This window comes from Stigmatopora argus, chromosome 2 (assembly GCF_051989625.1).
Source record: "Stigmatopora argus isolate UIUO_Sarg chromosome 2, RoL_Sarg_1.0, whole genome shotgun sequence".
In the NCBI taxonomy this organism is placed as follows: Eukaryota; Metazoa; Chordata; class Actinopteri; order Syngnathiformes; family Syngnathidae; genus Stigmatopora; species Stigmatopora argus.
Genome location: NC_135388.1, coordinates 12,346,409 through 12,359,993, shown reverse-complemented (window position 1 = coordinate 12,359,993; position 13,585 = coordinate 12,346,409). Strand labels below are relative to the sequence as shown.

Below are 13,585 nucleotides of genomic sequence, written 5' to 3'. Positions count from 1 at the left end.
TTGTCCTGGTATGTGCATTATACCCAAGTGTTTTTCACTTTCCTATAAAAACACCACTGGCTAGAATTAGTCAATTAGATGTTCTTCCTACAGGCGTGGGTTAGATGGTATCCTGCGAGGTAGACAGTCTGCTTTGTGCTCCTGTAAACCTTTGGTTATAACTCTTGTCTGCTTTTAGAACTCTCGCTGTTAGAAATACATACCGCCGCCCCCTTTTTACGAAGCCACAAACACGGCGCAGGCGAAGACGATGATGTCGTTCAGGGCAGGCTTTCCTGTCTCTGTAAACAATGATTCAAATGGATGGCTCAAGAGTGGGAGGCTGTGGTCTGCTTCAAACTGGCTGAACCAGGACTTTCCCAGTCCCACCATAACAGGATATGATCCTCGGGCCTACACTGATGACGGCTACGCAGTGTAATTATTTCCCTCAGGTTCTTACCATTCGGTCGGTGTGGTGGTAGTCGTGCACAAAGTTGTTTTGCCTTGTGTTAGTGTTTGACCCATCTCTTTGGAAAAAAATTCCCTTTGTGGTGTTTTTTACCAATATGACGGCAAATGATCTGACTTTCCCTCGCTCTTCACTACCACACCTTATGTAACTTTGTACGCATGTCTGGCTGTGTGGACAGGGAGACATTAGTCATTTGGTGTCTGTGACTCAACATATACAAAAATAGAAATTTATTCGGAAAGGTTTGGAATTTAACCAATGAGTTTTTCGTAAACAGTGAAAACAACGACAGACAGGGGGAAAACAGATTTATTTTGTAGACTGTAAGGATTATGGCTTTATTTTTAAATAAGAAAGTGCCTTATATGCCCACTATCATGTGGCGTAGGATGTTATGTGCTACATTACTAATTTGATAGAATGGACCTGATGAGCCAAAACTCATAGTCCTTTTCTTTGTAAAATAAACCAGAAAAGTGCAAAAAAAAAAAAAAATTAATCCCATTTCACTGTTGGCCAGAAAACTACAGTTGTTACCGGGCGACTTCACAGGCACACGCCGTGTTTATGCACTATGTCCTCTTTCATTTAGTATAATTCACGTGTCAATGTGGCGGCCCAGGGGCCAAATCTGTCCCGCCGCATCATTTTGTGTGGCCCGGTAAAGTAAATCATGAGTGCCGACTCTCTGTTTTAGGATCAAATTAAAATGATAGATATAGATGTATATTATATTTCCTGATTTTCCCCCTTTTAAATCAATAATTGCAATTTTTAAATCCATTTTTTCTGTGTTTTTAGGTAAAAAATCATCTTGAAAAATCTAAAAATATATAAAAATATTTTCTGTTTTCCACTTTAATATGGAACATAATAAAAAAAGGTTTCCTTTTGAAATGAAAACCAATTATTAAGTAAATGATTTTCTCTTACTAAGAAAAAAAGCTCAAATAATCTATAAAAAAAAAAGAATATTTAGGGCTTTTAATCCAGTTCCTTTAATCCATTTATAAAAAATATATCTAAATATTATATCTAAAATGGCCCGGCCCACATGAAATTGAGTTGACGTTAATGCGGCCCGCGAACCAACCCGAGTCTGACACCCTTGGTATAATTAATGTGGCGGCCAGCGGCTTAGTTGTTTCATTTACAAGAAATTCAATCGTTTTATCGGAAAACTGCAAACGTGTAGCGTAGGAAATTGGAACAACACAAACACTACCAATATATGCCTTCCTAAAGCTGATCAATACGTACGTCGTACCCATGCAGTTTTGTGTTATTGCAATTGGGACGTTGTTGAATTGAAAAGTCTGACTAGTTGAGATGCACAGCATGCTTGGATGACTGAAGTCACGTCTTGTGTCAGTGGGGCCCATTTTCTCCCAAATGCAGTGTAAACACAGACGCTTGTGGTCTACCACAGGAGGTGAGGAGTTGTTTTTCTCCCCCTAGTGATCCTGCAGGTGCAGCGCTTGGGACCAAAATCACGGTACCCTTGCCACGGTCACGTTTTTATAACAAGCCTGGGCAATAATTCTGGTCGTTGCTAAGTTTTTACTGCATAAATGAATGGTTTTGTTGACTCCTCGCAGACTTGTTAAGATACTTTTAAATTTAGAAAACACTCACTCACTATACAACTAATTTGGTTTACGGAATACTGCCCGTTTGGGACATCTGGCTTTTTGTAATGCCAGGCAAGATTCATGTTTATTATTTGACTGTTTATAACATTTAAACAAAAATGGATCAGTCACTGTCATATTAAGTGTTTTCTTGAAGCTGAAAATTAGAACACAAAGTTAAAACAATTTCAAATTAAATTACGACCACCCTCTCATTTGCTCAGAGCTACGCTAAGCAGTCCACAATTAATTAATGAGCCCTGAGACCACTAAATAATGCTCAGAGAATCGATGCTTAAATACATCACTTCCAAATTTCATTCTGATCTGGCCATGAATTATGGAGGAATAGCAATTTTAGTTTGTATCCTCACTAAAAACAACAAATTGAGATCTAGAACCGTCCCTCGGGCAGTCTAAAAGGGACAAAAGAACATGATATAACTTGAAATAATGGGAATTTGGGAGTTAAGATACTGTTATGCGAATTTTTTAAATGCTAAATACTGTTGTGTCTCAATTTGTGGTAAAAATGTTAATTTTGCGAAACTTATGGAATCTCATTTTGTCACATTGTAAGTACAGGATGATAATTCATTCAATAATTTAAAGGAGCCATATGTAACAAATGCTCTTCATTTATCCGTTTATTCAATAAATGGCCCTAATATTCATTCATTCATTCATTATCCATAACGCGCGCATCGTCGCAAGGGTTGCTGGAGCCTATCCCAGGTGACTTCGGGCGAAAGGCAGACTACACCCTAGTCTGGTCTTCAGTCAGCCTCCTACGAATCCAAGTCAAGTCAGTGTTTGCAAAGTCTGGGCTGAGGTGAAGATGTGAGACCTCAATTTATGGTGTTTATATCCTCTATTTGAGTCCACCACAGCAGACGTGTTGCTTCTGCTGCTCATTGGATTGACTGTGGTGAGGTGTGTTAAGGCCAGGGCTCGCTACACAGACAAAAGACAAACAAACAAAATACCCCAAGTATACAAACAAGATCCAGCACGATTCAGTGCTCTGGCCCTGCGGTCAGTGGTTTGAGGCAAACTGCAAGGTTTCTGGTTGCCTGGGGATAAAGTAGTGGTGTCAAAACACAGCAGGTGGCAAAACTTCTCACACAATTCCCTTAATGTAAGGTAAAGATACTTTCATACTTTGAGATAGGAGTTAAGCAGCCCATATGTGCACAAACTAGTATTTCATCAATAGTATTGACGTCAAATTATTTGACATTATTTTGATATGTTTGAACAGTATTGACATTGCAAAAGTATTGACAGGGCTGTTTTTAATATTCTTTTATGCAGATCATCAAAAAATTTATTTGTGTGGCATCCTGTCAATATTAAGCGGAAACCGTACTTTTTGGAGTGGCGTGTCGTATAGAGGAAAAGCTTTTACTCTTGAACTGATATAATCAAATTGGAGTTTACAGACAGAGTGGAAAGTTAACACAAGGATTGTCGTGTTAGAAATAAAAATATATGTTCTTGAGTCAAGAACATATATTTTGCTTTAACGTCAACTTGATTTCACGTGGGCCGGACCCACGATATAATATTTAGATTCTTTTTTTTATGAATGGATTAAAATCCCTGAATATTCAGTTTTTAATAGATCTAAAACAATGTTTATTTTAGCTTTTATATATATATTTTTAGATTTTACAAAATGATTTTTGAACTAAAAGCACAGAAAAAATGATTGAAAAATTATAATTATTGATTTAAAAGGGGGAAAATCAGGAAATGTAATATACATCTATACTTTTCATTTTAATTTGATCGTAAAACAGAAAGTTAGCACTCATGATTTACTTTCCCGGGGCCACACAAAATGATGCGGCGGGCCAGATTTGGCCCCGGGGCCGCCACTTTGACACGTGTTCTAGACAAATCAGGCTAATGAATGCATCATCATCCAGCTCTGTATTTAGCAATTCTTCTAATAAATTAAACTTTACCTGCATTGAAACAAATTTTTGGCCCACCTAGATTTTGTATTTTTCAAAAAACTAATGACCCTATTTTGACAAAGTAGTACTAGAACATTTGTTTTCAAATTATGCAAGCAAAGGTTAAAAGTAATCAGGATAAATAAATAATGCAGTCAAAGTACAGGAATACCTTTTAAAAAGTCACATTGTGTACATAACCTACTTATTTATAGTTATTCTCCCCTGCAAATGACAAAGACTTTTGGCACCACCCAAAACAAGCATTCCTTGAATATTCAAGGACATTGAGTTCAAAAATTGCCTTCCTTCTGCAAATTACAACTACACACAAAGTATGTATACAGATGATTCCTCTGCTTTTTTTATTGGCTGTACTGTAAGGCAGCTCTAGGACAGTCTGGACCTGATTTTCTCTTCTCACAGAATGCTGTCAGCAGCAGCCCCAGCGACGGAGCATTTAGTTATGTAACCACTTATCTCACACGTTCAAGTTTATTCCGACCAACTGGCAAGCTCTGTGCACTAACACCCACATTGAAATAAACGGATGAACCTTTGCGGAAAGCTGCAAAATGTTTGTCATTGACGTAAACACTTTTTGCTACTCTATGTGAAGAAAGCAAGTGACAGCAAACGAGGGGCACGCCGATAGTTAAAGTGCATAACAGCGACAGTTATACGTCACGTGAGTATTTTTTATTGGAGAATGTGGACAGCGTTTACAGTAGATTTACAAAAATATGTAACTGTCTTAAAGACTGTCTGCTAGTGCATTTACAGAGGTCAGAGGAGAAACATCGACCTGTTGGGCTCTAAAAGGTCGATAGTCTTGAAACAGCATTGTGCAGTGTATAATGTATAACATCCAGAATCTAATTTTCTGTGTGGCTCATAATTTAAGCTTGGGCAATTTACATAGCATGTGTTCGTGTAACATGAATGTTAATGTATACAAGTGCAACAATGATAGGCGACAATAAACAGAGTGATCACGTGAATGTTTTCTCTGGAGGAAACTAGGGTAGGTTGCAGGACATTTGCCTGATGAATGGGGTTGTAATATGATCTCTGACTCCCTCACTGAACCTCCACTCCCAATTCCAACTCACGCCAACCTCTATAGAATAACTGTAAACCCAATAAACCATATCATTCAGCTTGTAGTGACGATACGTGTTGAGCAGTGTGGATCCTTTCACATGGTTGAGGGTTCATACAGCAGCTAGGATGCTGTGTAGTTAAGCGGACTACAGAGGAACTATACTGGTCATGTTACGTTACCACATTTTAAGTATATATGACAACCTAACAAGATGTGTACAGAGCTGTTTCTGTCAATGGCCTCTTATACAGTAGTGGAATTTCACTTTCAAAATGTAGAGGTCATGGCCTTCCCTGCCTTGTCCATCTTGGTCATAGATTTTCAGACCATCAGTATGGTGACCAAATGTCAAAACCTTTAACTGGGCGTTTACAGGATTCTTGAATTGTGCCAATATAAATTACAATATTCAAAACCAATTTTAGAAAGTTCTTGGAACTCTTTTGCCGTCATGTACCTTTAACTGGAGGTTATCTGCAGAGGTGAGGGTATGTTTATTTACATTTTATCCACACGTCAAGAGAATCACATGGCTGTGTACTTGGCGTCATTACGACAAATATGTATTTATTCCAAGTAAAGTGAGCCCTGTCTAAATACAGATAAGGCGTACACTTGTAATTGGAGGTGACGAGGGAGGGGCGTCAAACTCGTGACTTCACTTATCACTTGCACCAAGAGTAGCATGGACCCTGATAGTAGCTGGCATCACATGCTCAGAGTGGTACATGACGGGTACCATTTTGAACGTGTCTCGTGACGACGTCTTTGAATTTGTTTCTCTCACATCACCACAACACAAAGTTGGCTTGAGGATCATTTATTGATGTGTGCGCTTGCATCCTCTGAACATATCCATTCACTCTCTGGAGTATAGGCCGTATGAAGCAATAAATACACTTGATATAAAATGATGCTGGCTTACAATCCAGACCGGTTACAATTTTATACTTTTTTTTTTGTTTAAAAATCATAGCAGTCAGCTAAATAAGCTGCCAGGTAGAAACTTAAGGCAAGCCATTCTTCAAGCAAGCTGAATACGCGCTCCATTTTAGCTGATCATGTGACCTGAAATACAGAACAATAATTGTAGGTCTTCAGAAATTACGTTTACACAAAAAGAGCAAATTGATTTTATCATCACTTTTTTGTATAAGAGGATACCTTTGTTAACGAGAATGTTGGATAATATTCATGATGTTCCCATAGACAGAGTTGAACAGTTGCTCCTTTGACCTGGTTCCATCTAGCTGCACTGTAGTGACAAACAAGCATAAAAAGTACATTTTTATTATCTTTTTACTTTTAACAAAGATGGAACTTGAATAGGACGACGGTAGATACTGACCAACATCAACACCTGTCCTCTCCATGGTGTTTTTGTGTTTCAAGTACATGGGCCAGACGTGGCCATCAAAGAGGCCGGGGGGGTCTGGCACCGTGTAGTTCCTTGAGCTATAGGGTCAAAATTAAAGAGTTAAGAATTGGAATAGAACTCTTGAACGTGCATTCATTTGAAATAGTGAATATATGTGGAAGGAAATGTTTGTCAGTTAAGGAATTGTTGTTACAATTTGAGAATTGGGCAGTTATCAAAATGTCCTGATTAAGTTCAACAGTTTTGCAATGTTTTAAATAGGCAAATAAATAAAATTTGTTCCAAGTTTTGCATTTTAGTCGGAACATTTTGAGTATTGGAAGGCTCCCAGGGTGCCTACAATAAGATCAATGGTTGGTATTGCTCATGTAAAATGAAAACAGGGGGTGAACATGTAAAATATTTTCATATGAAAGTTTTAAATTTGGGGGAGAAAAAAAAAATGGGAATAGTTCAAAACATGTCCTGAATGAAATCAATGTTGTAGATTAATGTATGGGTTGAAGCCGAATGAGACGAACAGTTTAAAGATGGAATGGTTTGACTCCGTCATGAAATATCAAAGGAAAAGGTAACTTTGGTAAAGAGGTTTTGATTTTGAAATCTCTTATTGAAACGTTGGGCATAATTACCAAATTAAGAGCCACGTTTGGAAACTTACCACCTCCTCTTTTTGCATTCTTCATATGGGATGGAAATAAAGAACCGCTGGTTCAGCACGTCGATCAAAGGTCTTCAAAAAAGGGAAAATTTAATTATTTTCTCTTACAAGCAATAGGTGATCATAAAAAGAGATAAGTCCTTACTGGTAATTGTAAAGCAGAAAGCCCTCCACAATGAGGATGTGAGTCTCCTCATTCTGGTCAGACTTTGGGAGTATCTCCGTGTCCAGGGTGTTATTGACGCCATGAGACTTTTCAAACTTCACCGGATTCTCCAGCCACGCGTAGATGGTGCTCATCATGGCGTCCATGTCCAGTGCAGTGATGACTGGAATGGCAAAGTTGATAAGGTGGGAGGGAAGGGAGAACAAAAAAACACAGCACCCAAATGAAAACTCATTCGTACACATCATAGCGCATGCATGTTACACGACAACGCACACAAGTCCTTCCATATAAACTCGGGCTTACCATCATACTGCTTAAAGCCATCTTCAACTTCAATCTGATCTTGGGGCTGAAACACATTGATAAGATGTACCAAGGTACATATACTAGCTCTATATACACTAAATAAATGGCAGGCTCTAGGGGTGGGATTACATTTAGTAACGATATTGTAATAGCCCACTATGTCTGCTCCAGTTATCCCGATTTTAAAAACTAACAGTTAGAGAGCAAAAAGGTAAACAATGGGTGGAGGCTCACCTTGAAGAAGTCATCTTGGTGTACCACACAACAGTTGGGCAGGATTTTAATCAGCCGGTTGGTGAGGGTCGTTTTCCCTCCATTTGTTACGCTAGTCAGAATAGATAAAAAGGCTAATGGTTAACCAATGGTGAGAGAAGAGTGATGATTATCAGCATTGTTTCAGTGTTTAACAGTTTAAGTATACCATTATCCATTTCTGAACATTAGTTATCAATGAACGTGCCAACTCTCACTAAAAAGACAAATAAAATGAATATCGCACTGGCTAGTCATTTGAACTCCCTGCATTAAATGTATATATCATTTGGATGATGAGGCTCAGCCTAGCGTTAGCTCGACGTAAGAAGGGACCACCTACATTTTTTTTCATAGTGTACAGTATGTAAACACCGAAAAAACACGCGGTGGTGAATTTTATCTCAAATGCAAGGAAAATGAGCTGCGCTAGGCATAATTTAAACCATTCGAGAAGAGCTGCTATCCCACGTGTCGTGGCTTCTTTTCGGCCTAGTAGCTCGGCTAATATTAGCTAAACCTCCCCGCTCCATTCATTTGTGTTACTCACCCGCCAATGCCGATGATGTACTTCATGGTTTCGCTGGTGGTTTACTGGTAGAAGAAAAAAAAGTGCCGTGTAGTCAAAAACGCCTATAGACGGGTGCTAGTTGATCGGACGGAAGAAAGCTTAAAAAGAGAAGGTTGCAGGAAACGTCAACTACTCGAGTCGTCCATGGTACTTGGCTTTTGAGTGTGTAAGGTTAGCCCGGGGAGCGAGATGTCACTTGGACGCGGTCTTCCAGCGAGAGAGGGCCGAAGGAGGCTTGTCACTTCCACACATACACTACGAAGGCACGCCATTGGTTATTTAAACACTTTCTCCAAGTGTGACGCAACTGTCTTGCCCAATCAGAGGTCTCGGCTAACCGCAGTCACACACCCTAAACAACCCCTTAGCACGTGACCCAAGAATATGACTTTGAAATTTGACTCAATGTATATTTTACCGCTAAAATTCATTCGTCCCTGTAAACATTAACACTGACATATCTGCAATTTCATTTTTTTTACTGCTTAATTTAATGTGGCAAGTTTACAATGGAAAGCCGTTTGAAGGTCAATGCCCTTGAACTTATTTTCCCTGACCAGCAATATAATAGGCATTTTCCACCACTATTTTGTGACATTCAGATTCAAAACTAACACTAGGCATTTTGGTAATAATTGTGGTTTTAATCCCTTTTTTTTAGTAAGTTTAAATTACTAGTGAAATACAGTCTTTATAACAGTGCTCACAATTGTATTTCTGGTGAGGAGAAAACTGGTTATTAAGAATAGCAAAGTAACATTTTATTCATGTAAAAGACAAACAAACAAAAAACTAAAAAAACTATACAATACTACGAGTACAAATATTGGCAGCTGTGGTTCCGTGGTTGGTATGGTTTAAAAAAGGAAATATCCCTAAAGCATTATTTGTCAAATTAACAATAAACTACACCAAACTATAACCCCTATTACTAGTTTTAGTTGAAATATCTGCAAAAGTACACATAAGCATCTGTTAGCGTTTACCAAAGCACTATACTAGTTTTTTTAATGAATTTGGAAGGAAACCTAAGCACCCGGAGAAAACTCACAAGAGCCCGCCCGGGGAGAACATGCAAACTCCACACAGTGACGAATGACCTGAGATCAAACCTGAATCCCAGAACAGTGAGGTCGATGGGCAAACCACTTGCTCACCGGGCCGCACAAATAACACCAATGTGAAAATATTTATGACGACAATTTGACACGTCTCATAAAAATACTGGCTCTTCAAACATGTACAATATGTACTTCAGAGGTCCCTGCCATGCTGTCTTAAACGAAGAGTTCTCAGTTGAATAAAACAAAACAAAAAACTACACGTGTTCACTGTGCAAATGTTATTAGAATAAGTTTGGATGCAGCCACCAAAAATTGTTTGCATCAGCGGTGGCTGATCACATCAGCTCTGGAAATGATTCATTCATTTTCTGAAACACTTTATCCTCACACAAGGGCCGCGGGAGGTGCTGGAGCCCATCCTAGCTGACTTCGGGGCAGAGGCGGGGGAAACCCTGAATCGGTGGCCAGCCAATCGCAGGGCACGAGGACACGAACAACCATTTACACTCATATTCATACCTAGGGGCAATTTAGAGTGTGCAATCAGCCTACCATGCATGTTTTTAGGAATGTGGGAGGAAACCGGAGAACCCGGAGAAAACCTACGCAGGCCCGGGCAGAACATGCAAACTCAACACACGTGGACCGACCTGGATTCAAACCCAGGACCCCAAGGATGTGAGGCCGACGCGCTAACCACTCATTTAAAATTATACATTATAAAATAAGACAACTTACATCTTAATTTGGCCTTGTAACTTAAGCGGTTAGAATGTATAAGAAGAAATACTAGTATTTTGAATCTATGATTGCGTGACAACTTTTCCTTGCTTATAGCCTTTTTCCTGATTACATATGAAAACATGTATCTGGTGATTGCTTTGATTTGCTTTGCCGGATAAACCATGTATATATGTGACATTATTGGAAATGTCATGAAACAGAGGAAAAAACAAATAATCTATTCACAATAGAGCAAGCCATCAAAAGGGTGGATGTTTTGAAACCAGCGTCCCGAAAGAACAGTTGTGTACTTTCATTTGACTACACTCATTCTAGATCCTTCACAATTAAAATTAACTGAGGTTGCTTTGACATTCACCTCTCTCGGGTGTGCTGCTTTGGTAGCTCCCCTCACTCCCTGGAGATGACAGTTTCTAAAAATTGGGTATCTATTGAGTGAAAGGGACTGGACAAAAAAAATCATTCCGCTGTATGATCTGTTGACATACTTTGAGAAGTAAGTCACCTACTTTTCTTTTCCCTCCTCAGATTATGAATGCAAGCTGGATATGCTTTGTCTTCTGTCTAAAGTTGAAGATATTAGCGAGTAATCATAAACAAACTCATTTATGAAACTTCATTCAGGATCAGGATGGATAAGCAATATTGGAAATGGATTTGGAACCGCTACAATTCCGAACCCATTCCCATCGAAGTTTATTTCTATTAGACAATATATTTCCATATTCTGATTATAGGGTGACTATTTCCAATAGCACAGTGACTATATTATATACTGGAACATTTCATTTTACATATCTACTTGTGTTTTCTGGGGGGAAAAGTCTGCAGAAGAAGGGTAGAAAGAGGGTTTCAAGTGGCACTTCTTATACCATGTCTCACATATCTTCAAGATATTACAGGTGCCATTAACCTAGTTGACAGACTGTACCTACATTGAGTGTACGTAGTTATCATTATGTATCCCTTGAGAGGGACATTTCACCTCAGGTGTCTACTTTTTACACCACATAAACAGATTTCAGTCTTCATACTTAATGAAATGTTTTTTTTCTCCGATAAATATATTTGTGATGAACCTACTTGCATAATTTTGAATCAAATACACGATGAGCTCTAATATTCTTAGTTTCATTAATCTCATAAAGGCATGTAGCAGCAATTATCAAATTTCCAAGAAGACATCCACCGGTTCTTGGCTTGCAAGTTGGCAAATGGATTGAAGTTATATTTGATCCCGTTGAGATCAACCTCCCTATGACATATCTTCAGACTAACTATTGTAAATCTTGAATCAGAGAAGTGGCCATTGATAATCCCACGTGAAATGAGAGGATTACACATTGGATTTCTGTGGCATTCCTATACGAGATGTAAAATCAAGGATATTGATAAAAGTGAAACTTATTTTTTTATGTACAGGACCTTGACTGCCATCTGGTGGATTTCCATTAAATTCAACGATTAGTTGTATAACACTATATCTCCAGAAGATGTCCCTGTTGTTGTGTTTATTTAGTCTGTTGTTTGTTCACTTTTCAAGAACCATTTTTACAGTATGTCAATAAAGTAGTATTTCCATTCATTGTGTCATATTAAAAGTCATTTAACTTATATACATCTTTCAGGACAAGAATAAGACAGTTATGTGATCTAGATCTCAGAGATGAGGTGTGGCATTTAAATTATTTCGGTTGTCTTTTATCCAGCTTTCTCCATTGTGGGCCCTAAATTAGAAAATCATGCACGGATATGTCCACGGGCATAAACATAGAAAACAGGAAGATGACAGGTGACAAGATGTTACCTTTATGAGGATTTCTGAAAAAAATGTTGGGGGGACATTTAGAAGAAAAATGAAATAGCAAATTACACATTTCAACCTCGGTCTAACTCATCTTTTAGGACATTTAGTAGACTGAGCATGAGAAAGACCCCTGAGGCAAGGACAATATCATTGAATCACCTTGCTGAACTGCTGGCAGCTCAGATGCAGGAATCAAGCTGAGATTATGAACAGCAGTGCTGCACTTTACTGTCCATACAATATATAAAAGACAGCACGTGTATTATTTTTGGTGGGTAAATTAGTGTGGGGTGCCAGTGATGATAAATCATGTCAAGGTCAAAAAGGAAAAAAAGATGGTTATTAACACAGTATGTTCAATATTGCAGTACTGAGATTGGTTATATATATATATATATATATATATATATAACCAATTTCAATACTGCAATATTGTACATACTGTGTTAATAAGCATCTCTTTTTTTCCTTTTTGACCTTGACATTTATCATCACTGATTGTGAATAACTGTGCCCCACAACTGGTTGGCAAACCAATTCCGGTTGACAAAAGTTGGCGGGGCTAGGCTCCAGCACCCCTGGTACCCTTGTGAGCATAATCAGTACATAAAATGAATGACTTACTGATTTTAATTGGCACACCATTGAATAAATTACACTTTGTCACATTGAAAAATAATGTACAATTTGTAGGACAGTGTACATTTGCTTTCCCCCTTTTCAAAATGACTCCTCACACAATGGATAGCTGGACTCGTGATTGGAATAGCAATGAAATGTGGCCTCGGAAGACGTCACACTCTGGCATGGAAGTGTTTGTAACGCAATGAGGCAGAGACACTTTCAATGTCAAATTGTGTCAAAATAACTAAGGAGATTGAGATCAAATCTTGGTAGAATGTTTTGAGTGATCACAGAGAGTAAGTTTCGCCAAAAAATGGAAGGTAAGCAAGCCACTGCTGGGTAGCCCAATGAGTAGGTGTCAGGAAGTTTTAAAGGCACATTTTTATATTGTCATGAGGCACATGCTGGTTTTATGTGCGAGCACAGCACCACATAAATCGCTACACCTTAGCTGTGGTTGGCTTTATTGACGAATCTATTGTCAGCTTCAGGTCAGAACTTCAACCAGATGCCACAAATCAGCTCCAGCAGCACACTGAAAAGCTGTTAGAGTATTTATTTGACATCCGTGTTTCTATGCCAAACTCGTGAAATTCTCAATGCACTGCTGGGATGGTGAACTTTTTAAAAAAAAGTATTTTTACTATTTTTTTTTCCAGTGAAGGTGCCAAACGTTCAATCAATTTGAACTGGGATGCCTGGCTATGAAGGATGACTGTCAATCCTCCAGAAATGATTGGATGAATTTTGCTGTCAACAACAGGCAACAAGTGCATACAAACATACGGTACTCGGTCGTTTGGTCGGCGGTCTTTTGGTCGCCCGGAAGGTTATTGATAATTACCATTTAAATCGTTG

At 38.6% G+C, this 13,585-nt stretch overlaps 1 protein-coding gene across 2 annotated transcripts; it reads right to left on the bottom strand.

Annotated features, from left to right (window-relative positions):
• Nucleotides 1-5,955: 5,955 nt before the first annotated feature.
• mibp2 (muscle-specific beta 1 integrin binding protein 2) lies at nucleotides 5,956-8,757 on the bottom strand. Of its 2 annotated transcripts, XM_077593465.1 has the most exons (8): nucleotides 8,468-8,756; nucleotides 7,900-7,990; nucleotides 7,663-7,708; nucleotides 7,336-7,519; nucleotides 7,191-7,262; nucleotides 6,500-6,606; nucleotides 6,316-6,406; nucleotides 5,956-6,219 (listed from the first exon to the last, which is right to left on the bottom strand). In XM_077593465.1, the coding sequence occupies exons 1-7, from the start codon at nucleotides 8,491-8,493 to the stop codon at nucleotides 6,321-6,323; spliced, it is 612 nt and encodes a 203-aa protein (XP_077449591.1). In that variant the 5' UTR covers nucleotides 8,494-8,756; the 3' UTR covers nucleotides 5,956-6,219; nucleotides 6,316-6,320. The 2 variants fall into 2 exon arrangements, with proteins under 2 accessions (XP_077449591.1, XP_077449600.1); XM_077593474.1 differs by lacking the exon at nucleotides 7,663-7,708 and having other exon boundaries at nucleotides 8,468-8,757.
• Nucleotides 8,758-13,585: the final 4,828 nt, after the last annotated feature.

Bases quoted from the DNA above. Each gene is read 5' to 3' on its own strand.
- mibp2 (XM_077593465.1), bottom strand. From the start codon at position 8,493: ATGAAGTACATCATCGGCATTGGCGG. The intron at 7,263-7,335 runs GTAAGGACTTAT...CCTTTTTTGAAG, and splicing joins TTTCTGCTTTACAATTACCA to ACCTTTGATCGACGTGCTGA. The intron at 6,407-6,499 runs GTCAGTATCTAC...TTGTCACTACAG, and splicing joins GAGGACAGGTGTTGATGTTG to TGCAGCTAGATGGAACCAGG.